This window comes from Gastrolobium bilobum, unplaced genomic scaffold, assembly GCF_033153095.1.
Source record: "Gastrolobium bilobum isolate Gb01-03AN ecotype WA unplaced genomic scaffold, APGP_CSIRO_Gbil_v1 utg87841, whole genome shotgun sequence".
NCBI classification, from domain to species: Eukaryota; Viridiplantae; Streptophyta; class Magnoliopsida; order Fabales; family Fabaceae; genus Gastrolobium; species Gastrolobium bilobum.
The window spans coordinates 16,495-43,161 of NW_026898094.1; the positions used below are offsets into that span (position 1 = coordinate 16,495).

Sequence of the window (26,667 nt, forward strand, 5' to 3'; positions counted from 1 at the left end):
TAATTATTAGTTTATGTTACCTCTTTGAATTTTGTGCAAATAAAAGTACACACACGCACACACACGCGCACACACACACACACACACATATATATATAGAGAGAAAATGAAAAAGAAAAAGTTTTGGGTTTGAAAAATACAAGTGCTAAAAAAAAGGATGAAAAAGGAGAAAAAAATTGTTTGTTTAAATTGCTTACACTTATACCATGATCTTTCTGTGTTCTAAATCTTTAGCCATATTTTTCCTTAATTATCCTACCTTTAGCTAGGCCCTATTACAACCTAAATATAAACCTCTTGGTCTTTTGTGCATGTTATTAAATTGTGGAGAGTGAGAATATGACCAAGCTTATGGTAGTATTGATTCATTGAAGGTTTGCGTGAAACACTTACCCTTTAGATACTTGAGGATAAGTGACTTTATAATTCAAATGAGGGGTGTGTTTAAGCTTAGTTGCTATACTTGATTGATAGATCTCCTACTATGATTTTATGACCTACTTGCTTTTGGAATTCAGATTCTTGTTCTAAAGACTCTGTTGTTTTTAGCTAAGTCTGATCATTTATGAATTGATTTACTATCTGATTCTTATATTGATAATTCATTGAGCATAATTTCTATACTTTTGCATTTTCCCTCTATTTTTAAATTAGTCCATTGTCGGGGACAATAATGAGTAAATCTAGGAATGATTTGATAAGTGTCAAATACACTATTTTTTAGGATAAAAAATAGATTAAATAATGATGAATATGATCAAGAACATAGTGATAATTAATGAATACAAAAGAATATAGGGTTTTAATAATTGGAGATGATTTTGACTTCTTTTATAATGTTTTTAGGTTTAAATTGATGAATCATAATTTTGATTATTATTAAAGTTGGAAGAGATGAAATCCAAGCCAAGAATTGAAGAAAAATGTATTATTTTATGCTCGTTGGCTTGCTCGCTTCGGCGAGGCCAGTGAGGACGTTGTTCTCCCTCGCTCTCAAACTCGCTCCAACGAGCAATATAAGTGAGATGATCGCATTTGCTCGTTGAGGAGCTAAGCAGCTCGCTTATGCTAGCTCCTCAGCAAGCTGTGACCCAATTAAAAGCCCATGAATTTTCTCTTTAAAAACACACTTCTAGGGTTATTATTCATCATTCATCTGTGGCTAGAGACGACTCGGAGAGCAAGGAGAGCAGTTTCTTAAAGGAAAGGAAGGAAAAATAAGTCAAGAATTCACTGTGGAACATCTTTAATTCGGTTTTATCTTGAATATTCTTTATCTTTCATCTATTGTTATTATTTTCACGAAAATGTTAGGCTATGTTTCTTTATATAGTTAGGGTAAGATGGAACCAATGGGTTCCTAACGTTGTTTTATGCTTTCTTATAATTAATATTTATGTTTTAAGTTATGCAATTAATATATTTCCAATTCTTAGTCTCATTTATGATTTGGCCAGTTTTGAATGAGCATTAGAAACTTGCATGGCAATAGGAATATTGCATTCTTGATTTCGATTGATTAATTGCTAGGGTTTGTATGATCTAGACATAGGCTTATAAATTCTATGACTTTATAATTCATGCTCTAGGAAAAACCTCTAAAGGATTAGGGTTTTGAATAAAGTAAATGATTAAATCACCAAGGCATTGAGGGTTTAGTTAATTTTGAAAGAATTGTCGATAACTTGATCTTGAATATTTATTGCAAGAAAAGATAGAATTGTTAGGAAAACGTTGGGGAATCGAATCCCTACCTATGCTTGTCTTTGATTAATTTCAACCGTTCTTGATTGTGTTCTTGCGTTCTTAGTTATTGTTCTTGGTTTTTAATCTTGAAAATAAAAAATAATATTTTTTAAAATTCTATTTTTTTTTTTTTTTTTTTTTGATAACATAAAATTCTATTTTTACAATTTAAATCATATTCTCAAGAAAACTCTTTATCAATCAATCAAACTTTGATCGTGTAGATAAATTAGTGTTTGATATATCAATTCTCGTGGGAACGACAATTTCACTCTTTTCACTATCTTACTTGTACGACTAATACACTTACCGAAGTCATAACTCACAACAAAGAAAAATGGAGGAATGAAAAATGCTTTAGTGAGAAACACCAGAGATAAGGATATAAAATATAGATTCATCAATAACATTCAATCTCGACTTATTTAATAAATAGGTTTGATTTTCAACTTAAGTTCATCTTAATAGCTCATTAACTTAACTTATTGAATTATTAACCAATCAATTCATGAGTATTTTTCAAGCTGACCCACTTTTATCATACCAGAGAGTTTCTTCTTATCTTAGATTTTTCTTTTCTTCTTCTTATTTTATAAAAATAATTAAGACTGAAAAAAGAAAAGGGAGAGATGGACGTCAATAGTTTAATAATTTTAAGCTACTATAATATAAGTTTAAAATCGAAAGTGCTTCAACTGAACTAATCGAGTAATTGGATGAATTAAAAAAATGTAAAATAAATAACTAAGTTTGTCAAAAACTGCCAACAAAGTGGACACACTTGGCTAAGGGTTTGGTCCATATCTCTCAAGGGCATGGGTTCAAACCCCAGTGGGATACCGGTGTCTAACCCCACTTAAACTTTCCCTTGTACAAAAAAAAAAAAAGTTTGTCAAAAACTTTTAAGCTAGCATATGAGGTATTTCTAGAAAATATAATAAAAATAGAGAAAAATATTTCTACTTTCTATTTCACTCGTATAAAAATGAATAGATGATGTAACAAAATTTTTCTGCCTCAAATCAGAAACTTTAAAAATAGGGGATGTTATACTTATTATCTTTTTTTTCATTACCTTTTACTACCAAATCTTAACCGTTGATTTCAGTCAATATAACAGTTACAATTTATTAGGTCACACTTATTAATTAATTATTAAAGGGAAAATATATTGTAACAACCAATTAATGTTACTACCAATGTTAGTTAGATCAATTATGTGAATCTGACAATTATATTTATTTCCATCTTTTAATGGTTATGATTTTCCATATTTAATACTTTATATTTATTTTCAACTTTGTATGGTTATGATTTTCCATATTTAAAACTTTCATATTAAATATAACGAATCATAACCATACAAAGATGAAAATAAATATAACCGTCGGATCAATATAATCGATCTAATGGTGAAATTGATTGGTAGTAATATTGGTAGTAATACTAATCGATTATTATAATATCCTACCATATTATTAAATTCTAATGAATTATAACCGTTAGATTTACGGAAATGAACTATTAAAATTTGGTAATATGAACCCAAGTGTGGTGGCTCAGTTGGTAGCATGGGGACTGAGTGGTGGGATAGGACCTCGGTTTGAATCCCACCAACACCGTCTGGGGAGGAGCATAAGTACCGTAATCCTTGGACTCGCACTCGAACTCTGGATTAGTCCCGTAGGCAGCTCAAAGAGTCGAACCCGTAGGGATATCGAGATTCTGATTTGCCTCAAAGAGGTAATAGACAGCTAAAAAAGTCGAATACATGGAAAACCGATATTCTGATTTGCCTCAAAGAGGTAATTAGGACCATTTAACAATTTTTTTTTTTTTTTTTTTTTTGGTAATATGAGATATATAGAAAATTTGATTTGGTAATTGGTAATCCTTTGAAATACAAGAAAAAAATATTTCAAACTCATACCACCCTCGCCAGCCCCATTTTTGTTTTATTTTTTATCGCACCACTATAAACTTGAAGCAGAAGTTATAGTTGTGTACATGTCCTTCATTCCCGATTTCACATATTCACATTCATGCTTTATGTGTGTGTTTTGCTGAGTTTGCATTTTGCAGTTGCATTGCGGTTCGTAGTTAGACAGTGACACACAGTATTCTCTCTCTTTCTTCCTCATTTCACACCTCAACTTAACAAAACGCATTCGAAGAACAAAACTTCGGCAACCAAAAAAAAAAAAAAAAAAAAAAAAAACGATAGAAACTGAAACGAAGAAGCATACAGATTCTTCTTCTTCTTGTTAACCTTTTTTGCAGAGCTTAGATGCGCGCCTCCACAGCAAGAAAACTATGCACTCTCAGCGCTCTTCTTCGTTCACACTCATCCCGCAAACCCAACATTGCCACATTAAAAAAATCTTCTCCTGAATCCAAAGACGAGTTCGGTTCTGGCCTCCACCTCTCAGCTCTTGACCTCAACCGTGCTTCTTCTCCAGGTACCCAGAAGCTAGCCAGCCATATTGCAAAGAAACACTCTCTGTTCCAACCAAGTTTCAATTTTTACCCCTACCCTCATTCTCATTTCTGCGTATTTTTATACCTTACCTTTATTGCGTTAATGGGTTTTGTTTTTTTGGAGCTCAATGAGTGGAAAAAGCATTGAGCTTTGTGTCATCGAATGCGTTGGTTTTGGTTGTTTTGTTTCCTCGGAGGTTACTATCTGTGTTTTTGGGCTATTTGGGTGTGTAATAATCTCGTTTTTACAATGTTTTGATGCAGAGGATTCGCCTGATGAAGAAGAGGCCACTACTCAGCTTTCTTCGATATTGCATAGTAAGTGTTTGTGAAATTTACTGTGAGAGTATAAGTCTTGTGTTTATCTCTAGGGCGATGGGAAAATGGGGAATTCAAATGTGCCTTTGCTTATGTTGTTACCTTATATTTATACTGTGTATGTGCTCTTTCTTTTTGTAGCCCCACCGGAAGAGGGGTTTGGTCCCGAGGAAGATGATGATGAAGAAAAAGGGAGAAGAGTAGTAGATATACCATGGATACCAGACCTGTCTCATGGTGATATATCACTTAAACGGAAGGAGGTATCTCGTGAGAGGAAACAAAAATGGATTTTTAAATACACAAGCAATGACCGTTTTGACAGGTTGCTTAAAATGTGCTCAAATAAACTAGGATCAGGAACTACCATTGACTTGTTTGGTTACTTAGGTCGGGAAACAGGTGTTAAAGAGTACAATGCATTGCTAAAAATGTGCGTTAAGAGGGCTAGAGCAACCAACGATGAATACATTTCTATAGAAGAACTGAGTAAGGCTTATCACCTTTTCAAATCAATGAGGGAATGTGGTTTTCAGCTGGAAGAGCAAACATATTGCCCACTTCTTCGGTATATAATTGACATGGGTTTGGTTCAAGAATTTCAACTTTTTTCTGATATGATCAAAGCTGAGAATCCCAGTTCAACTTCACGATTGGGTTACTATGAAATGATGCTATGGCTAAGAGTTAACAATGAAGAAATGATCCGGGATATCTGTGAATATATTACAGTTGAAGATAGTGATGACACTTCTGCTTTACGAGGTTGGTGAATCTGTTTTTCATGTGCTTCAATTTTTCATAATTTGTTCCGTCAAACATATATTTGAACATCCAGATCAGGATTCTAACCGTAACACGCCAGAAATTCATGATTTGCTTTATTTTACACATAGAGACAAGGATGATGCCTTTCACGACATATCCTTCTTCATTTGATGTGTTACCATTTGGTGTGAAGTGGGACTACTAAGTGACATGGTCTAAATGGATAACTGCATTGGATATGGATCTTTCCTGCCATTGTATTGCAATTAACAAATTTATCTTAATTCACATCTTAGCAATATTAGAAACATGGTAAGAAAACACAATTCATGCTAAATTATATTCCAGATACATTGCTGGCATCTGGCTTCTTAGTAGGAGGAATGCTAGCAACACATATTTTGACACTTTTTTTTCAACACTATTATTGGGTGGAGTCCAATGCTGACCCCACTAATAGAGAGCAGACTGGTTATTTAGTGGGGTCTGTATGGGATTTTACCCAAAGAGTGTTGAAAAGAGAGTGTCACACAATTTGTTGTTAGCATTGCTTCCTTTATAATAGAAGTGATGAAGCCAAGCATAGGTGTTCAAAATCGGCGCATCTGGTAACTTAAGATAATTATTAGCACAATTTTGCTTGTTTTATATCTTGACGTCCAATTGTAATAGAAATTTTTGCTTCATGTGGTACCAGAAACTTAACTGGATTCAATTCTTGTTGCAGAAAGTTACTTATTGGCTCTTTGTGAAAGTGATCGGAAGGCTCAGATTTTGGATGTATTGAAAAATATAGACATAACAAAGCTATCATCTGCAGAATCTATAGCAAATATATTCCAATCGTTAGGCCAGCTAATGCTGGAATCTGTTGCGGAGACATTACTTTTGGATTTGAGAGCAAGTGGTATGATTATGGTCTTATTTTCTTATCTAAGAACCTTTGCGGATGGTATTTAGGGGTAGCACACTCTTCTGTTTTTGAAAAGAAGACATTTTTTAATATGTTTTTCTTTTTATTTCTCAAATTCTGTTTCTCTTATGTTTCATATATATTTGCCGATCTTCTGTCTGGATTTTGGAATTAGTATTTGTAAAGAACCTTGGGATACACCACCCCAAAAGCTAGCTCAAAGGGTGGGAGTGCTCAAGACCTTATAAACTCCACATTAGTTGCACATACAACCAATATGGGACTATATATCTCAACACGCCCCCTCACACGAGAGCCCATTGGGCTTGAAGAGTGGATAATGCAACAGGCCCAGCCTACCTGTGCTACGAAACTCCACAAGAGAAAGTGGGGGCGGCGAGGCTCTGATACCATGTAAAGAACCTTGAGATACACCACCCCAAAAGCTAGCTCAAAGGGTGGGAGTGCCCAAGGCCTTATAAACTCCACATTAGTTGCACATACAACCAATGTGGATTAAATTGTGCTTAAGTTGCTGCAACATCTCATCTTTGTCCAACAACTCTGGTACCACTACCTACACCAATGTCTCCCCTTGTGTAAATGTAGGGATTCTGAGGGCGTCCTTCCACAGACAACTTCAATGGGTGTCAACCTCGTAGAACTGTGATAGGAGGTGTGATACCAAGGTCTAGCTCAATGGAGCCAAAAGTACCACTCCTTGGGTTGTTTGGAAGCTAAGCATCACAGGTAGGTCTTCAATATACGGTTCACCACCTCGGTTTGCCCATTCATTTTTGGGTGATAGGAATTACTCATCTGCAGCTTGGTGCCTTGGAGTCTAAAAATCTCTTTTCAAAAAGAGCTCATGAAGTAGGGGTCCTAATCATTTACTATGGAGTGTGGAATTCTAGGTAGCTATATAATTTCTGACAGATGTTTCTACTATTGTCTTGGCTGAGTATGGGTGTGTGAGACGAATAAATTGGCTGTATTTGGATAGCCTCAACAATGACTGGTATAGCTTCTAACTCTTTGGAATGAGGGAGCCCAACAATGAAATTCATGCTTAAGATCCTCCCACACTCCTTTTGGTATTCAAAGAGGTTGTAGTAGACCTGTTGGAGTGGTTGATTGGTACTTGTGCCTTTGGTAAATGTCGTTTGCTGCAATGTACTCTTTTAATGCGCGCTTCATGCCTTGTCAATAGAGGCTAGTAGCTAGCAGCTTGTCCATTCTAAGGACCCGGAATGGTGATTGGAAGGGGTGCCATGGCATTCTGCTAGGAGGGTAGAAAACCAATTGGAGTTAAGTGGTAGAATTAACTGACCCTTGTAAAGTGATTGCCTTTTTTCCCAAGAATATTTTGGAAGAGACAATGCAGTTCAGTAATTATTTTGCTCAATTTAGGATTGGCTCTTAACTTGGAATTGATATATGAAATTCCTTGCCATTGGAGGATTTTAATATAGCACAGTCCTTGCGGAGAGAGCATCTACTTCCTTATTCTCCCTTTCCCGCCTTGTAGATTATTTCAAAGTTGTACCCCATAGGTGTCGCTAGCCAATTTGCTAGTTTAATGCAGCAACCCTTTGTTCCAGAAGATGTTTGAGGCTTTTCTGGTGCCTATACCCAACAAACCTTCTTCTTAATAGGTAGGGTCTCTAATATTTGTGGTTTTCCTCCTCTTATTCACCAATTTGAGTGTACCAACCTTCGATTGATTTACCTAGATGTTCTAGGTGAGGTACCAAGTATAGTTGCTAATTCCTATTCATTATGAAGAGTACATAGACTTAGGTACTGACCAAGGGGTTGACCAAGGCAAAGGAAAGAAACACTCAAACTCGAAGGACTTTTACTTAACTTTTGGAGTGCACTTTTCCGTAAGTTGAGGACAAAAGAAGAATGACTATTCTTCGTGAAAGGTAATATTCATGGAAACAAAAGAATAATATTGATTTGCAGGATGATAGCACTTGAGTCCTTCTTGTCATGGGCATAACCCAAGAAATACTTAACGACTCAGTGCTGTATATGAACATGAAAAAAGGCAATACTATAGGGCTTATATTGCCAGGAATATGAGACATTAACCGATTTGTCAAATAGGATACAATTAGATTAGCTTCCCCAATAAGAATCAGAAACAAATGTCTGGAATAGTAATGCCGTAGTGATTTCGAGTAGGTAATGGTTTTTTCATTCAGCCATGGTAGTCAAAATCAAGACCCTACCTAAGATTGGAAGAGGTGTGAAGGATTGTAAATCGTGTGATCAAACTATAGATTTTAAGATCATACCTAAAATACAAAATTATAACCAAACATTAATGTATGCATATAAAAATAGCATAGATGTTAGAAATATTATATAAAAACCGTTCATGTGTCTTCACCTAATAGTTTAAGCTTTTGGGAGAGTTGGTTGTATGATATAGTCTAAGAGCCTCTATGACCAAGTGGTCTAGCATTCGATCATTGCAGCCCTTATTCTTCTAATTAAACGTAGAATTTCAGTATAAGGCAGGGCCTGTGCTTGTCCATATTTCAAGTCCAAAGGGCTTTTGCATGAGGGGGCACATTAGAAATATAATATAAAAACATTTCATGTGTCTTCACCTAACACCTTAAGATTTTAGGAGAGTTGATTGCATGACAATAGATATGAAAAATAACTTTTAAATCACAATTAACATTTAATCAACCTTAAATTAGAAATACAAAAAAAAAAGGTCACACAATTCACAAGTAACACTTTAATCTAAAAGACATAGTCAAACTTAATGTTTTATTCTTTGGAATTGTAATATTTAGGGAATTATGTGGGGTATAACTAGTTATTTTATTAATCCTAGGAATTGTCATGTGAAATTAGAATACTAATTTTAAATGGCATGCCAAGCTCACTATTTGGAATTAGAAGCTCAATTTCAATTCTTAGTTCAATTCTAACCACCAAATAGGGCCTGATATAAATTAAGACTCGAAGCATCTATTTCTAAGCCACATTCACTATTTGGTGGTGAATGTCTTGTATCTTATTCCTAAGTTTTGTTGTGCCTGGTTGGCTGTAAATGCACTAATTTAGGTTCTTCTAATGATACATATCTCGAGTAGTAATGGAGGGTTAAAATCTGTTATCCTCCAGAAGGTTTAAGTATTTCCTTCCACGATGAATTTGTGCCCTGTAAGTATTTTAATGATGAATTTTTATATAATGCAGATCTTGATGCAGATAATATGTCAAACTTCATTGCTAGTTATGCTGTTAGCATTCCAAATTTAGCGGTGAGGAACTTCTCATGAATGCTACTGGTAATGTCCTTGATGCTATGTGATACTTGGAGGCTATTCTGCCTGTCTACAGTTTGCTTCAACCTAGAGCTGTTTCTAGTTTTACATTGTAAAGCTACCTGAGATTTCAGTCTCAATGGATGTTGTATGAAATTCAGTTTGCTAGTTTCTACTCGCGACTTAACAAATATTTTATGGATTATTGCTTGATAATTGATCTTAACTACTTAAGAAAATGAACAAATAGACTCTTCCAAAATATTTGAAGTTGTTGCAAATAGAACAGGCAAAGAAGGGATTGTCCAAATGGGGAATGCACATACGCATGGGTTAGGATTTGTTGACATCAAAATGAATCTTACACCCATGAATGCTGTTGGATTGAAACTGTGCATCTTTCATATCATTCTAATAAAATTTTACATTGATCTAAGATTGTCGTTGAGGATCAACTCTCCTACAAGGTGAAGTTATTAGGTGGTAGCTTATGGATTTTTTTTTCTTTTTCTTTTTGATACTCTTTTGTACCTTAGATGGCAAACTTGGAGCAGTGATAAAATTATTCCTTGGTGATCGAAGGTCACAGGTCTGACTGTAGGAAACAACCTCTTTCTAAAAAATGTAACGGTAATGCTATGTAAAAGGATTTTCTACAATCGCAAGTTGAGATTTCACGAGGAGTGATTTTTATACTCTTTTGCACTTGTATCATATAATTAATTAGGCATTGAATTATACAAAATTAATATTTTGATCTTGCACATCAAATTTCATAAAACTTGAACAACTATGAGTATGTGATTAAGTGGTGATTATTTTTTGTTTGAAAAGCGCATTACACAATAATTTTAATGTACATTTATGGAGGAAAAAAACAAATGTTAGATATAAAAATATACATGGGCTGCCACGTAATAGCTTAAGCTTTTCCAGAGTTGGTCATTGATATGGTTTTAGAGCCTATGTAACCAGGTACTTAGGAGTTTGATCCTTGATGCCTTCAATATTTTAGTATATGAAGATGGAAGCCCATGAATAGTTTTATATTTCTAATAGTATTGAATATCTTTTCATCTTATATAGTACATAAACTTTACGAATTTAAAGGTATTAAAGAATTTCATACATGCTTTAGTTCATTTTGCACAATTCAAAACCAAAATTGAGCATTTCCCATTTTATATAGTACATAAAATGTTTGAAAACTGATTTTTCCCTTGTTGACCATTTTAGGCAAAAAAAGAAAAAGTGATACCAAAGTAAGGCAAATGGTATGCGAATACGTACCTTAATAGGTGCCTAGGTAGATAGTATTCCCTAGAAATATTCTATATCTTATTCACTTTATGATTTTGTAGAACCATTTGCTGAAATGGTTGGGACATAGACTGCCCTGTATCTCCAAACAGAGGGCATGAGGGAAAGAATTGGGGGCGGTTGGAAAGAGGGATTCTCTCACTCCCCAAACCAAAAAATGTAGTGATATGTTAAAATTTACCGTTATTTTGAACAGTGTCTTATTAAATGAATGAAGTTGACCTTGGAAAGTTGTGAATATTTTCATAAGAATCGCTGCCCATTTTGTTTATGATTATCATATGCTTTATTATTTTGGTGATTAAGTTTATATTTACTTAAAATTTTGCTGCTTTATTATATGTACTTATAATTCAAGAAATAGCTTTTTTGCAAATATGCAAGGATAAAGTTAGGTACAAAAAGTGCCCCCTCCTGCTAGTCAGGGTTAATGGGAAGGTTTTATTTATTTATTTACTTATAATAGTAACACATGACAAAACTATTTCTACTGTGCTGCTGCTGCTTCTTCTTATGTTCAGAAGTTTCATCACTTAATTGTTTTATATCTTTTTATATTACCGTTTACCTTGTGACAAATAAACTAGCACTCCAGGTTCTCATTTGGGTCCCCCCACCCTCTGCTTTTTATAATTTTCTATCAATGCCAACATATTTGAAAGTATTTTGTATCTTTAGCTTTTGATATTGATAGCACAAGGTTCTTCAAAGTAGGTTGTGATGCTTATTTCTTTTGAAGTTTCTCAAACCTTTGTGGTTTACTAATTGCTTTGTTTTAAGCACTACCTAGTCCTTCTTTATTGCCATGAGATTGAGATTCTAAACCACTGTGCATATATATTACTAAAATGCATAATTGCATGTGAAAGTTTGAACATAGTTAAGAGGTGTCAGCAAGTTTTTTTATTTATTTTATTTATTTTTATTTTTTTATCATACAAGTTATTTGGCATGGTATTTGCCTAAAGTAGTTGTATGTTATGAAAAAATGGTTTTATTTTTGTGTTTTCTTATGTGCGTTGTTGGTAATGTGGAAGGTTGAGGATATCATCTCAAAAATCAAGAATTTGCATGAAACATTGGAAGTTTTGCCTTCATCCTCTTCATATGAAAAGCTCATCTTTTATTGCTGTGGCTTACACAAGGTATAACCTCTTTATTCATTCTTGAATCTTGGGTATCAATTGTTTGCAAGAATCTCGTCCACGAGAAAGAAATAAAAAGCTAGAAGGAAAATGATAACAAAATGAGTGCCCCCTCCAGAATGCCCATAGAACACTTAAACCCTGCTTTAGGCATCCATCACTTGCTTTAACATAGTCTAACGAACAAAATTTGGCCAATTGGAAATAGTAATATATTTATCATTTACAGTAAATTTTATCAAATGAATTTATTAATTTCATCAGTTCCTTTTTTACCTCATTACAAGTGACATTACTGGTTCTTCCTTTTCTTTAATTGGCATTAATCTTTTACTGATTGATAGATAATATTTCAGAATCACAGCCATTGCTGGGTCCGCTGACGTTTGAAAGCTCGACTAGTCTCAAGATTCATAAGAAAATAATAGAGTGACAAAAAAGTGATATCACCCAGCACTCTGTCTTCTACAGTGTTTAAAAACTTAATCGAAGATTGAACAGGCAAAACCTTGGGTTTATGTTTCGAATGGATCAACCAGTTAAATTTATGATTGAACCATGGTTGAACCGGATAATATTCAAATTAGAGACATAGCTGGGTCATTTCACATACCCTTTTTTCAGTCACTAGGAAGTTATCTGTATCCTCAACTAGACAGAGGAGCAGGAACAGACAGAGGGGAAAAGGGGTAATCATAGGCCTTGGCAGTTATACTATCCCGGCCTCACTTGGGTCAAATGGACATGTCCTAATATCTGGGACTGCATTTAAATGTGCACTAAATATTCCTTCTGTATTCCCGTCACTCACTCTACTCTGATTCATTGGAACCTGTGCTTTCTTCAAAAGCTTTTGCTAGCTTGTTGAATGCCAATAGGCCTAACATTATTGTCAATTTTGAAACTTATTAGATTTGGTTTCCTTATGTTCACCATCCTACTAGCTAGAAAAACATACCCCGCTCATTCTGCTCTTTGCTTGATATGAACTACTTCTTTCCTGGTCTGCAGCTTTTATTGACAAGTGTGAGATTTTATTGATCTCCTTTGAAGTTACTAATTACTGATTTCTGTCATCCGTGCTGAAATGTTCCCTTTCAGAGATACTCACCTAGAATGTGATATCTCCTTAACAAACTATGTAAGTGACAATAGTTCTGAGACTTTCCATTCTAGACTAGACACTTAACCCTCAAAACATTGAGATTCTCTGGTTCTGTAGAAAGTTCAGCATTGGGAGGTCAATGGCACTTAGGAAGAGCAAGAGAAGCGGCTATAGAATATGAAAGGCACATTATTCTAATTTCATGTTTCTATGTTCTATTACATTTATGTGACAGAGATCTTGATGTGTTTGATTTGTTATGCCCATTATTTTATGATTTATGAAACAAACTTTCCTCTTTTTCATATACCTCTGGCTACCATGGAGACTACATTTGAATTAAATTTCTTGTTTTTTTTTTTTTTAATTGCAGGTTGATGTAGCTCTTGATATTGTTGATATAATGTGTAAAGCAGGCTTTACCTTGACAACTGAGGTGTTACAATCCATATTACAAATTTGTGAGGAAACTTATGAATATATTTTGGTATGTTACATTTTCCAGACAACAGCTTTCCTGTTTCTTCTTTGTGCTATAACTTATATAATAATCCATTCATCCCTTCTCACAACATATATCATAAAATTTTGCCCTTAAAATATCGAGCTTGAAGTAGTCAGTATTTGAGTTGTACCAAAGAACTGTCTAGCCTTTTCACCAAAAAAAAAAAGAACTGCTTGAAGAATTAATTTATTTATGCACTCCGATACTTGAAAGTCCTTTGGGGCCGAAAGGGAGGACAAACCGACAAATTATAAGCTAAAACTACCTTTTACTGAAATTTAATTTCAATGTGAAGATAATGGGGTGGCAATCATTTGACTCTTGCTTGTTAATGGAGGCTCTAATACCACCTTAAGCTTAAAATATAAGGTGAAGGTCCAAGACTGGGTGAAATCTTTCTTAATTATAATGAGAAGGAAAATAGTGCATTATACAACATCATATAATGTCTAATTTTCATGAAACTGAACCCTCTTTGACCATAATTATCTAAATGATGCACCCGAGCTGACTGACTTGGATTGAGCTTTTCTATAATTTATTCCATAGTTTAGGACTTTTCAGTAATTGTTAATTATTTCCCTTTTTGTTATTTTTAGATTATGTTTGAGTGTGCGTTGATTGTGCGTTATCTCCTTTGATTGCGCATGATTATAGTTATTTACTTTTTTGTTATTTTATTTTTCCTATTTAAAGGCTTGGAGAACCCAATTGTTATCAGGTTGTTTTTTGGTTAAATAAAATTAAAAAAAGAGAAAAGTGTTTTCTCGCAATTCTTGTTTCGTTTTTCTTTCTGTTTAGCCAATTGGTTACTGCTTCGGCATTACTAAATTTTTAAGGTTCCTTAGAGTGACCAACTCAACTTTTAGAATACTTTTGTCGCAGACTCAAAGCTTGTCAATTTATGCACGTTCATTACATGCATTATACAGGAAAAAAGTAACTGAAAATGTCCAGGGGCAAGAAAATTTTATCATGTCATGATATCAATGAGAACTAAATAGTGGTGTTTATGTTTCCTTTCCCATTTCTGTATTTTCAGGTAATTGCATACATAAAACAGAAGTAGGAAAAACTTCAAATTTAATATCTCATTAGAGCTACACGATTTTGTGCTGAAATCGACTGTGTGCTGATGTTTAATTATTTTAAGCCTTCTTATTAATCATAATATACTGATATCTATTTTTTTCTCTTCTTCCTTGCTTTCTAAAAATCAAGGTCCATCGAATCTACTCCATCATATGTCGCTACCATTTGGAGTTGAATGGTGAAATATGCAGGTGTTTGGTACAATTTTGTGTGAGGATAAAAGATGTAAGTTGTATCTTACTATTTTATTTACATGGTTGCATTCGTAAGTTTTTACAATCTAATCTTTTTAAGTTGGTGATTTCCTTGCTGTAAGGTCAACTTTTTAGCAAACTTATATTGTATTCACTTTGTGACGCAGTTTGAAGGTGCATACAAGATGATTGATAACTTAGAGGAAATGAATTTCAAACCGACGCCGCACATGTACAATGCTATAATGGCAGGATATTTTCGAGAGGTGACATTCTTGGATTTTTGGATACCTCTGTTCTCACTCAGACTTTCTACTATATTTCCAACAAAATTTGAATGCTTTGCTTTAATTTCAAATGTAATATGTGGCAATTTTTGTCGTTTCCAACAAGAAGTTCAAATAGCCTCTTGACATGTAGTCTACAGGTTTTAGAAATTAGATTGCATGGTGATTTATCTTATACACGCAAGATGTACGTATAGATGGATATATATAAATAGTACATTTATGAATGAGTACACCGTGCTTCGTGATGAATATACTTGGAGAGAATTCTTCAATACCTTAAAGCCACTCTTGGTAAATGACTGTTATTCCGGCGTGATGACAATCTCTCTTTAGAAGTTTATACTGATGCCGATTATGCTGGATTCGTGAGTGACCGTCGATCTACCATTGGTTATTGTATGTTCCTTTGCGGTAACTTAGTGACATGGAGGAGTGAGAAATAAGATGTGGTTGCCAGGTCAAGTGTAGAGGCTGAATTTCGAGCTCTGGCTCAAGGCATTTGTGAATTATTGTTTTTCAAGATTATACTTGATGATCTTAAAATAAGATATGAAGGACCTATGATGCTACTTTGTGATAATAAGTCAGCCATTTGTGTAGCTCATAATCCAGTTCAACATGATCGGACTAAGCATATTGAGGTCGACCGTCATTTCATTTAAGAGAAACTGGATAGCGGGGGTATCGCCACTCCATACATTCCTTCTGCGCGTCAATTAACTGATATTTTGACGAAGGGACTTCCCTCAGATAGATTTTAAGAGCTTATTAGCAAGCTAGGAATGATAAATATCTATTCCTCAACTTGAGGGGGAGTGTTGTAAATAATTGTATTGTAATTATTTCTTTTTATTAATAATTGTAATTATTTATTTTTCATTCTAAAATCTTTTTTGAGTTTAGCCCATTAGGTCATTCTGTCTCTATAAATAGAGAGCTCTTGTACATTTGTAAAATATAATTTTCACATAATACTATCCTACTTTTCATGTTCTTTTTTTTCAAGTGACATTCTTGAGGAGACAACTCTGTTAAATGCGTAGGCAGTCGATATTCCTATAGATCCAAATGTCAAACTTCTACCAAATTAGGGGGAGCTTTTGAGAGATCCAGAAAGGTATAGAAGATTAGTTGGGAAGCTAAACTACCTTATAGTCACTCGATCAAACATCTTGTTTGCTGTCAGTGTGGCAAGTTAGTTCCTAAATTCTCCTTGTGAAAATCACTGGAATGCAGTGATTCATATTCTCATGTATATCAAGATAGTTCCAGGAAAAAGGTCTTTTCTATGGAGACAATGGTCATGCCCGAGTTATGAGATACTCTGATGCTGATTAGGAAAGTTGCCCCATTGATAGGAGATCCACCTTTGGGTATTGTGTATTTGTTGGAGATAATTTAGTACCCTGGAAAAGAAAGAAATAGTGTGTAGTTGCCGGATCGAGTGCTGAAGCAAAGTATTGTTTCATGCCCACAACCACTTGTGAACTCATCTTGCTAAAACAACTGCCTAAGGTGCTAAAGTTTGGAGACACTAGACCAACATCTCTCATTTATGATAATCAAGCTGCTTTATATATTGCTTCAATCAGTGATACATGAAAGGACTAAGCATATTGAGATAGATTGTCATTTCGTTAGAGAAAAGATCGTCCCGGAGATATCGTCACCAATTTTGTTAACTTAAATGATCAACTAGCTAATGTGTTCACTAAGTCTTTGAGAGGTTCTCGAATAAATCACATTTGTAATAAGCTTGATGTATATGATCTATATGTTTTAGTTTGAAGGGGAGTGTTGTAAATGTAGTATAGTGTGAGGAACGAAGTCCCACATCATGTATATCTCTTTGTAATTTCTTTTCATTTAATTATATAATAGAGCCTCTATTGTGTAGTTGAAACACAGATGTCAGTATATGCCTCTCGAGTCTTGATATTTAACCATATTCAAATTCCGCAAATCATTGTTTGACTTGAGACGGTCACCTCGGGCTTGGTTACCTGCTTTAGTTCAGTCAAGTATTTGGCTTAACTCATAGCAAAATTGATCTTTTTGTTAGAGATTGGAATTGTTCTCTTGATTAGTCCATCTATCTCTTTGTATGTGTGGATGACATTGTTATCACCGACAGTGATTGAGTTGGATTGAACAATTGAATCGATACTTTTTCAACCATTTTGAGACCAATGATCTTGGCAAGCATCGGTATTTCTTAGGCGTTGAAGTGATACAATTTAGACATGGGATTTCCATCTCTCAAAGAAAGTATGCCTTGGATATCTTGGAAGAAATTGGCACGTTGGGGTGCAAACCCATTGATACACCTATGGATACGAACCTCAAACTTCTACCTGAAAAGGGGGAGCTATTAACAAACCCCAACTGTTATCGGAGGCTGGTTGGGAAGTTTAGTTACCTCAGTATAATAAGACTAGATATCTCCTTTGCGGTAAGTTTGGCAAGCCAAATTCTTATTATGTTATGTGAGCACCTGGAGAACAAATTCTGACTCTCGTTTGAAAAACAGGGAATGGCTGACAATTTGCTTGTATTCAGGCTGTGATAATATCATGATCTAAATATACTTGATTGAATGTAATTCAATTTCATCCAGATGACACACTGATATGAATAGGTTTTCTGTAACATAATGCAAATTATAAATAAACTACTTAGGTGATTGCACTAAATCATGGCAGTTAGCAGTTAGATCATCCAGTGATGAACATAATTGCCACTTGTAGACATTATCAACACCTTGTATTTGTGGAGATTATGCAAGGTCATTCGGCCAACCGATTGGTTTCCATTTTTTTAGTCACTCCAAAATCATGCTAATGGTTTTTCTAGTTGATGTGTTAGAATGAATATGGCTGTTAATGATAATTATATAATCTTTAATGTTCTAAGACGACCTTTTAAGATGTATTTGGCAGGTCTTCTATTGTGATCTGAAAAAAGATTTGAGAAATCTGAGTTTAGTTATCTCTTTTTGTTCCCTTCATTTTCGTTGGTCAAGGAGGACTGTTTATGCTTATTTTGCACTTCGCTTCTTTCTCTTAATGAAATTTTATTCAAATAAAAAACATTTAAATAAAAATTTGGAACTTTCTTCAAATAATGCATCCCTTTTCTTACCTTTTTCTGATATTTTGTAGAAAAACATCAGTGGTGGGTTGAGGGTCTACAAGCGCATGCAAGATGCCAATGTAAAACCTGATTCACAGACTTTCAGCTATTTGATCATGAATTGTGAAACGGAAGATGATATAATCAAGGTAATTGAGTTTAATAGTATTATAATAATACTTCACTTTAAATTGGGCATAAAATCTAATGTTTTGGTCATTTCATAATTTTTTCATCTAGTGTTCTTGTCCATTGGTTATTTGTAACTTTTAATGTTGACAAGGTCTTCAAGATTATTTTCTTTCTTAAAATTAAAGGTATTATTCAATCGTAGCCCACCTCTAGAAAGAATCCATGACAGAAATGATTGTTTTTCATTTTTTCTTCCCATACCTATGTTTTTGAGCTTCGTTAAGTGTAGCATGTTTAATGTAGTATGCTGTAGCTACACCGAGTATGCACTTGTCTCCTTTTTCCATTTATATGTAATGCTGTCTTTTATTTATTTTGAAATTAGCGGGGTTATGCACTAATGAGCTTAGGCACTAAAGGCCCTGCTTTTGAGGTTTAACAGTTTATAATTCCTCTAATGATAATGTATAAAAGATACTCATCTAGTTGCAACGAACAAGCTTAAGGGTTTGCTTGCCTCTGAAAGATGTCGAGGAGATTTTTACTTTCCCTTTAAGGGATGGGGTAAGTTGTTTACTTTTTTCCATTTCCTGGTATGTACTCTAGGCTAGTCTTTGGTTATATTTTATCACTAGAATTTGACTCGCTTGAATGTCGTTATTTACATTCTATTTAAATTTGAAAAACTTGAATGAGTAAGAACTAAATATTATTTTTGAATAATTCAAATTGTACACATCTTTATTTACTGTATATACACCTAGCTAAATAATTATTTGCCTAAAATAAAGCTCAATCTATGGAAACTGTTGAGATATATAGTCCCACATTGGTTGTATGTGCAACTAATGTGGAGTTTATAAGGCCTTGGGCACTCCCACCCTTTGAGCTAGCTTTTGGGGTGGTGTATCCCAAGGTTCTTTATATGGTATCAGAGTCTCGCCGCCCCCCACTTTCTCTTGTGGCGTTTCTTAGCACAGGTAGTCTGGGCCTGTTGCATTGTTTACTCTTCAAGCCCAATGGGCTCTCGTGTGAGGGGGCGTGTTGAGATATATAGTCCCACATTGGTTGTATGTGCAACTGATGTGGAGTTTATAAGGTCTTGGGCACTCCCACCCTTTGAGCTAGCTTTTGGGGTGGTGTATCCCAAGGTTCTTTACATGGTATCAGAGCCTCGCCGTCCCCCACTTTCTCTTGTGGAGTTTCTTAGCACAGGTAGGTTGGGCCTGTTGCATTGTCCACGCTTCAAGCCCAAAGGCTCTCGTGTGAGGGGGCGTGTTGAGATATATAGTCCCACATTGGTTGTATGTGCAACCAATGTGGAGTTTATAAGGCCTTGGGCACTCCCACCCTTTGAGCTAGCTTTTAGGGTGGTGTATCCCAAGGTTCTTTACAGAAACTAATTACCTATCGTAATAATCATGTAATTTACAATAATTAAAATAGGTACAAGGAATATCTTTTTTAATGTTCATGGGATTGTTACAACACACCCTGTCATGCTGATGAATAAATATCTAACATTTCTAGTTTGCTAGTAAGATCTTAAAACTTTTGTGTGAGTTATGTTTTACTTAACACGCTTTTAACTGAAACATGCTGTGTTGATCTATCCACTGTCGAATTTGTTCTTGATAAAGTACCAATCTATATCAATGGGTTTTGTCCTATCATGCCGAGGATTTCTAATGTCTGATTTGTTATCACAAAACACTTCATAGGAATTTTTCGTACTTTATTCTAAGATCATCATCCAATGTAATTTTTGTCCATAGTAACTCAAAAACTCTTTGTGCCATAACTCAACTCAGCCTTTGCTCTTGACCAAGCAATCACGTTTTGTTTTTTAGTCTTCCTTGTTTCTATGTTTCCACCCAGAAACATACACTAACCGAAGGTGTACCTCCTTCGAATGACTAATATTGCATAATCAGAATTTATATACACTTCAATAGAGAGATTTCCACCCCTTCTAAATAATAATCCTCTCCCAGATGTAGTTTTAGCTACCGTAGAATTTTGTCCATGGCCTGCATGTGTCTCACGCTCATATCTTGCATGAATTGGCTAACGATATTGACAAGATTTGCTAGATCTAGAATGTGCTAGGTATATCAATTTCGCTACTAACCTCAATATTGAGCTCTATTAAACTTGGGACTCTCTACTAACCTCAAGATTTGCTCAATGGGTACACTAGTTGCCTTACAATCTAGCATTCTGGTCTCTTTGAGAGGATCAAGAACATTCTTCAATTGAAAAAAGGATGCCTTGTTTTGAGTAGGCGACTTCAATCCCAAGGAAATACTTTAGCCTTCAGTGATTTTTTATTTCGCATTTTTCCTTTGGCTGTTTTTTCTCAATTAAGTCATCGCTTGATATAACAATGTCATTAACACACAAGTAGGATAGTGAGTTTACTTTTTTGTGAATGTTTAACAAGAGGGTACGATCATCCTGACTTTGTCGGTATCCTAAGGATGTTTTTGCCTATGCAAAACTTCCAAACCATGCACGGGAAGACTACTTCAATCTATATAAAGCTTTTTTCAACTTACACCTTATTTTTCTCCACTTGTGGAATCATATCTGAGTGAAATTTCCATATGAACTTCTTCCAAATCTCCATGCAGGAAGACATTTTTAACATTAAATTGGTACAATTCCCACCCAAAGTGAGCAACAAGAGAGTAAGAATCTCATTCGTCTTAATTAGTGTAGCAAATGTTTCCTAATAGTCAATTCTGTAAATCTGAGTGTATCCTTTCACTTCTAACCTTGTCTTTCACAGCTATCTTAAACCTATATTTCAAGGTATATATCCATTTGTACCCCATTAGCCTTTTGTCTCTTGGTCTCTCAACAACTTCCCATGCTCCATGCTTTTCCAACACACTCATCTCCTTGTTAATGGCTTGAACCCAGTTCTTATCCTTCAATGCTTCTTGTATTGATGTTGGGATTCTGATAGAATCCATGGCTAAATTATATATCTTGTGCAAGCAGTAAGTCATTTGAGTTAGGGTCATAGTTCTTCAAAGGAATCTTTATTGTATCAGGTTTAGAAATATGAAAACAAGTATTTTCAGTACTTAGCGTAGGTTTCGACCTGAAGCTGCTGTTGGGCCAATTCAGGATATTCCTTCCTCTCATACACCAGTTTTGGTTTGCTGGCCTTGGCCTTCAACTTAGCTGGTTCACAACATGGAAGCCTGTTCAATGGTAAACACTGGATGTTGCTCTTCGACTTGCACGTCGAAAAGATGACGTGGCCTTATAGCTTTAGTGTTTGGAGCAAGAAAGAGCGGTTCTTGTTAGAGATAGCCCGGATGATGTCATGAATGGCTTCAGGGTAACTTCAACCTTTTGTGGGCTGATGATTTCAACAAACCGTCTATGACCATGAATGATTTGTGGGTCAAAAACCAAACTTTAGCTTTATTGTTGAAGGGGATATTTTTAGCTGTAGTTTTAAAGTAGCTTTTAAGCTAAAAAAGGCTGGGACAAATAAGCTAATTTTTGTGCATTAAGAGAAAAAGGGATTTAGAAAAGGTCTCTACTTATGGAATGTTTTCCCTCAAAGCTGAGGACAAGTAAATAAGGACTAATCTTCGTGAAAATTGACATCTATGGAAATGAAAAAAATGACAACACACAGGGTGAAAGTATAATATCCCAAACTTAAGCATTTAATTGATTAAATTTAATTAAATAATTAAGCATGTTTTAGTGAATAAAATTAAGTATAAGACTTAATTAAATGAATCTGAGTCACTTTGGAGTTAAAAAGTGTACTCAGTGAAAATTAAGGGGTATAAATGGGTACTGGCAAAAGTGCCCAAAATATAAAAATAAAATTATAAGTATTCCTAGAATAATATTCCAGACTTTTGGGTAAAGTTTGGTAATTAATGGAGTTGAATAGATAGACGAACTAATACCCGCATTATTTCACTTAACCAATGTTAAGTGATAAAGAACACAAAAGAACCCAAACCCCCCCAAGCAACCCGTCGAGCATCAGAGAAGAGGAAAGGAAGAAGGAGAAAGAAGAAGAAGGGAAAGGAGGGAGGAAGAGAGAGTGAGAGCAAATCTTAACCGTTTTGGGTGATTCAAAAGCCTAAACTACTCTAAATCTTCCCCTCTTTCATAATCCAAGCTTAGTTTTGAGTGGGGAGCATTGTGGAGAGGGATATTGCCCCTCAAAAATTCGGCCCTTTGTGAGATTTTGGGGTTTTGGGGGTTTCAACCTCCATGGAAGCTTGAGGAACACTCATTCCTCTATTGTGTGATCATTGGTGGTAAGTTTCCACTCTCTTTCACATGATTCTTGGAGATTTGCATGAGTTTAGGGTTAATGAATAGTGTTTTAGGGTTTTTATGAAATGTTGAGTAGATTGGCTATGTTCAAGGAAGAATGAGGCTTAGAGTATGTTGTGAAAAATGCTAGGAATGACATTTAATCGGTAGAAATGAGTTTATAGTGTTATTTTAGTATGCTTTGATGTTTGGAGAAATCTAGGCTTGGAACTATGGATTTCCTTGCATTGTTAGCATTGTTTGATTGTATTCCTTGTGTTGATAGGATTGAGGCAAGAGGACCAAGTGGAGTGACCAACCCTTGGGGTTGTGTGCAATTGAGGAAAGCTCAAGAGCAAGGTAAACCTTTGGACCTTGTGGTTGATCCCATTGAGTGTTCCACCATACTCCGTTGAGGAGAAATGGTTTATGAGATGTGATATGTAATTATGATAGTGATTGTATGCTCATGCATTGATTCATGCATTGATACATGTTATGATTGATTGATGATTATTGGTTGATGTTTGATTGTTTAAGAGTAATTGAGGAATGATTATAGAAGTGGCAATAATGAATGAGGTAATGGTTGAGGATTGTGATTGAGGTTATGAGTGATAGTATTATGATGAGGATGATTGGTAGGAACTTCCCTTGGAAACAGCCCTATGTGGATCTCCATGTGGTTAGAGCCTAAGAGGAACAGCCCTATGTGGATCCCTCTTGGAGGTTCCTAGATTGAGGAAAGGACTTCCCTTGGAAACAGCCCTATGTGGATCTCCATGTGGTTAGAGCCTAAGAGGAACAGCCCTATGTGGATCCCTCTTGGAGGTTCCTAGATTGAGGAAAGGACTTCCCTTGGAAACAGCCCTATGTGGATCTCCATGTGGTTAGAGCCTAAGAGGAACAGCCCTATGTGGATCCCTCTTGGAGGTTCCTAGATTGAGGAAAGGACTTCCCTTGGAAACAGCCCTATGTGGATCTCCATGTGGTAAGAGCCTAAGAGAAACAGCCCATAGTGGATCTCTCTTGGAAGTCCATGTGATGCTTGTGGATAAGAATGTGTTAAGCTATTATGATTATGTGTACATCAAAGTGAACCTTAGGGTGGAGTGATCTCCAAGGACCTCTGGTTTACTGTGATATATTCGTATATCTCACCCCGTGTTGTGGGGCATCATTTCAGGTACTGATAGAGGTGAGGTTGATCGAGGCAAGAAGCATGAGTAGACTGTACCTGATAGCTGGACATGTTGAGTTGCATGCCATTTAGCATTGCTATATGTATATTTTGATGCCACATGATGTATTTTGGAGGACTTAGTGCATGATCATTGTAGTAGTAATGGGTATCTGATACATGGTTACTTGCTTTGATCATGTTCATTTTGTAGCTAAGTCCTTTGGCATGTATATGAGATTTGTAATTAAGACATGATGTAATATTGTAAGTAATGAAGATATTTGTGTATGATGCTTACTGTAAGTTAAATGCATGAATGTATTTTTATGTATTGGATATGTTGAGCTGGAAAGTCAATTAGGTACCTTGTGCTAAGTTGGGAAACGTTGAGAAAACAAAGGTTATGCTGCCCAATTTCTGTTAAATCAATGATGAGAGGATGAGAGTCAAGCAATGATATAGGGATATCACAAGCTTGTTAAATAGGTTGTAAAATGTGTAGGATTGATTCCCCAAGAAAGATGCATGAAAAATATGAGTATAGGAAATTGCCCAGAAGAGGGGGCTTAAGCCTGCAAATGGAGGCTTAAGCCTGCTCAGGGGGCTTAAGCGCCCATGAGGGGGCTTAAGCGCCCTGATGCACCTGTGAAGACCAAAAGCTTTCTGCCGCATGGGGCTTTAGCGCCCAAAATGGGGGCTTAAGCGCCCAGGTAGCGCGCTTAAGCGCCCTGGAGCGAGCTTAAGCGCCCTTGGTGGCTAAAAAATGTAAATTCCCTCTGTCTGTGGGCGCTTAAGCGCCCTGGAGCGAGCTTAAGCGCCCTACCCGCGTAGTTTTTCAGCATACACCTGAGTTAGTAAAATTGTCATAACTTGAGCTACAGAGCTCCAAATGAGGAGCAGTTTGAAACCACGCGTAGCTAACGAAGAGATCTACAATATAGTAGAAATTGTGAAATAAATAGGAAGTAAATTAATGGTTTATAAATGGAATAAGAACATGATGTTAAGCTTAATTTATCTGATTCCGCAAGGTAATATGGTTATGATCACGCAATTGGCTATTTTAAATTCGGCGTCGTTTTAAAAAGAAAAACTTATCTGGATTTTAATTGAGCCAATGTGATTGTAACTGCGCTTAATATCATAATGCGATGTTAACAAACCGGTTCTAGAACGGGGCGTTACATTTTATGGTATCAGAGCAGTTTCGTCGGGAATAACTGTTAGCTATTGTTGAGTATGCTTAGTGTTTGATGCTTTATAGTTGTTTTAGTACTCTGTATGATTATTGCATTTGTGATCACTAAGTGTGGGCCTGATCAACTCACTTCTTTGTGTAACATGTGTAGTGACATGACGAGGAACCGAAACAACCCCGGACCATCAAACACCAATGCTCAGCCAGAACCTGTTTTGGCTGCTCTTGTGAGGCCCAGAAGTGGCCGTGGTGCAACGGGCGTACCGCCTGATCCCGTGGCTGAAGCTCTTGCAGCCGTTCAGAGAGAGTTGGCTGCTAGCAGGCAAGCCAATGAAAATTTGTTAAAGACAAATGAAGACTCGCGGACTGCTATGGCCGCGATGATGACCGAGTTGAGGATGTTGAGGGGTCCTAGGCCCGTGAACCGGCAACCCACTCCTCCTCCTCACGCTGCTACGCCTTCTCCACCTCCTTCACAGGAAGAGGGTGTAGCGGGTAACAATGAAGGTGAGGCTAGCCACCATTCTGATAGTCATAGCCATCACACTGAGGTCCGTCAACCACGTGTTGAGCGTGTTAACGAGCATGAAGCTGAAGAAAGAAGATTGATGGCTTTCCGAAAACACAAACCTCCTTCTTTTAAGGGAGGTTATGAGCCAATGGCGGCTGCGAAATGGCTCCAAGCTATGGAGAAGATATTCAGGGTGATGAGATGCCCTGACGCAATGAAGTTAATCTACTCTGTTTATATGCTGGAAGAGGAAGCGGAAGATTGGTGGACCAATACCGTGCAGCCATTAGAAGCTGAAGGCCGGGAAATCACCTGGCGGTTGTTCGAGACATTGTTCTTGGATAACTATTTTCCTAGGGAGGCTAGGGAACAGAAACAGAATGAGTATAACGATCTCAAGCAAGGGTCGATGACAATTGACCAATATTTCGCCAAGTTCAATGAATTGGTGAAATATGCTAACTATGGGAGAGCCTTACCCATTCCGGCCGAGATGACCTCTAAATTTCAATGGGGTCTAAATGAGAAGATGTCTCGGAAGATGTCAAATTGTGACATCCGAGAGTTTAGTAGATTCGTGAACCAATGCCGGAAGGTGGAAGAAGTTTATGGTGTGCTGAAAAGTAAGAAGTCTTCCGAGGCACAAGCATCTGGTGCTAGTGGAGCAACTGGCTCTACTTCAGAAAAGGGTAAGAAGATGGATGACAGGAGTATTAAAGAAAGATTACAAGCTAAACAATCTGAGGAAAAGTTTAAGAGAAGCGGGAGTCAACAGAGTTGGGACAATGAAAGACCTCTTGTGCCCCAGTGTGACAACTGTGGGAGGCATCACAAGGGCGTTTGTTTGATGGGTCAAAACGTATGTTTCAAGTGTGCTAGACCTGGTCACTATGCGAGGGATTGTCCCCAGATCGTGGGACGAGTTGCTCATGTGCAAGTGGTCTATGACCCTTCAGCAGCGGCAAATGTTAGCACTTCGACCCAACCCCAGCTAGAGAGGTTCCCACGCTTGACGGGAGGTATGACGCATGTAGATTAATATGAC

The 26,667-nt window shown here is 36.2% G+C and overlaps 1 protein-coding gene across 1 annotated transcript; it reads left to right on the top strand.

The window, feature by feature from the left end:
* Positions 1-4,045: 4,045 nt before the first annotated feature.
* On the top strand, positions 4,046-26,641 carry LOC133312811 (pentatricopeptide repeat-containing protein At4g21880, mitochondrial-like; the record flags this gene model as incomplete). Its single annotated transcript, XM_061514077.1, has 11 exons — positions 4,046-4,205; positions 4,489-4,542; positions 4,684-5,307; positions 6,038-6,217; positions 9,449-9,513; positions 11,874-11,981; positions 13,460-13,573; positions 14,813-14,908; positions 15,045-15,143; positions 18,329-18,448; positions 26,218-26,641. Coding segments are annotated over exons 3-11 (1,636 nt in total), but the record flags the coding sequence as incomplete, so codon positions are not given.
* Positions 26,642-26,667: the final 26 nt, after the last annotated feature.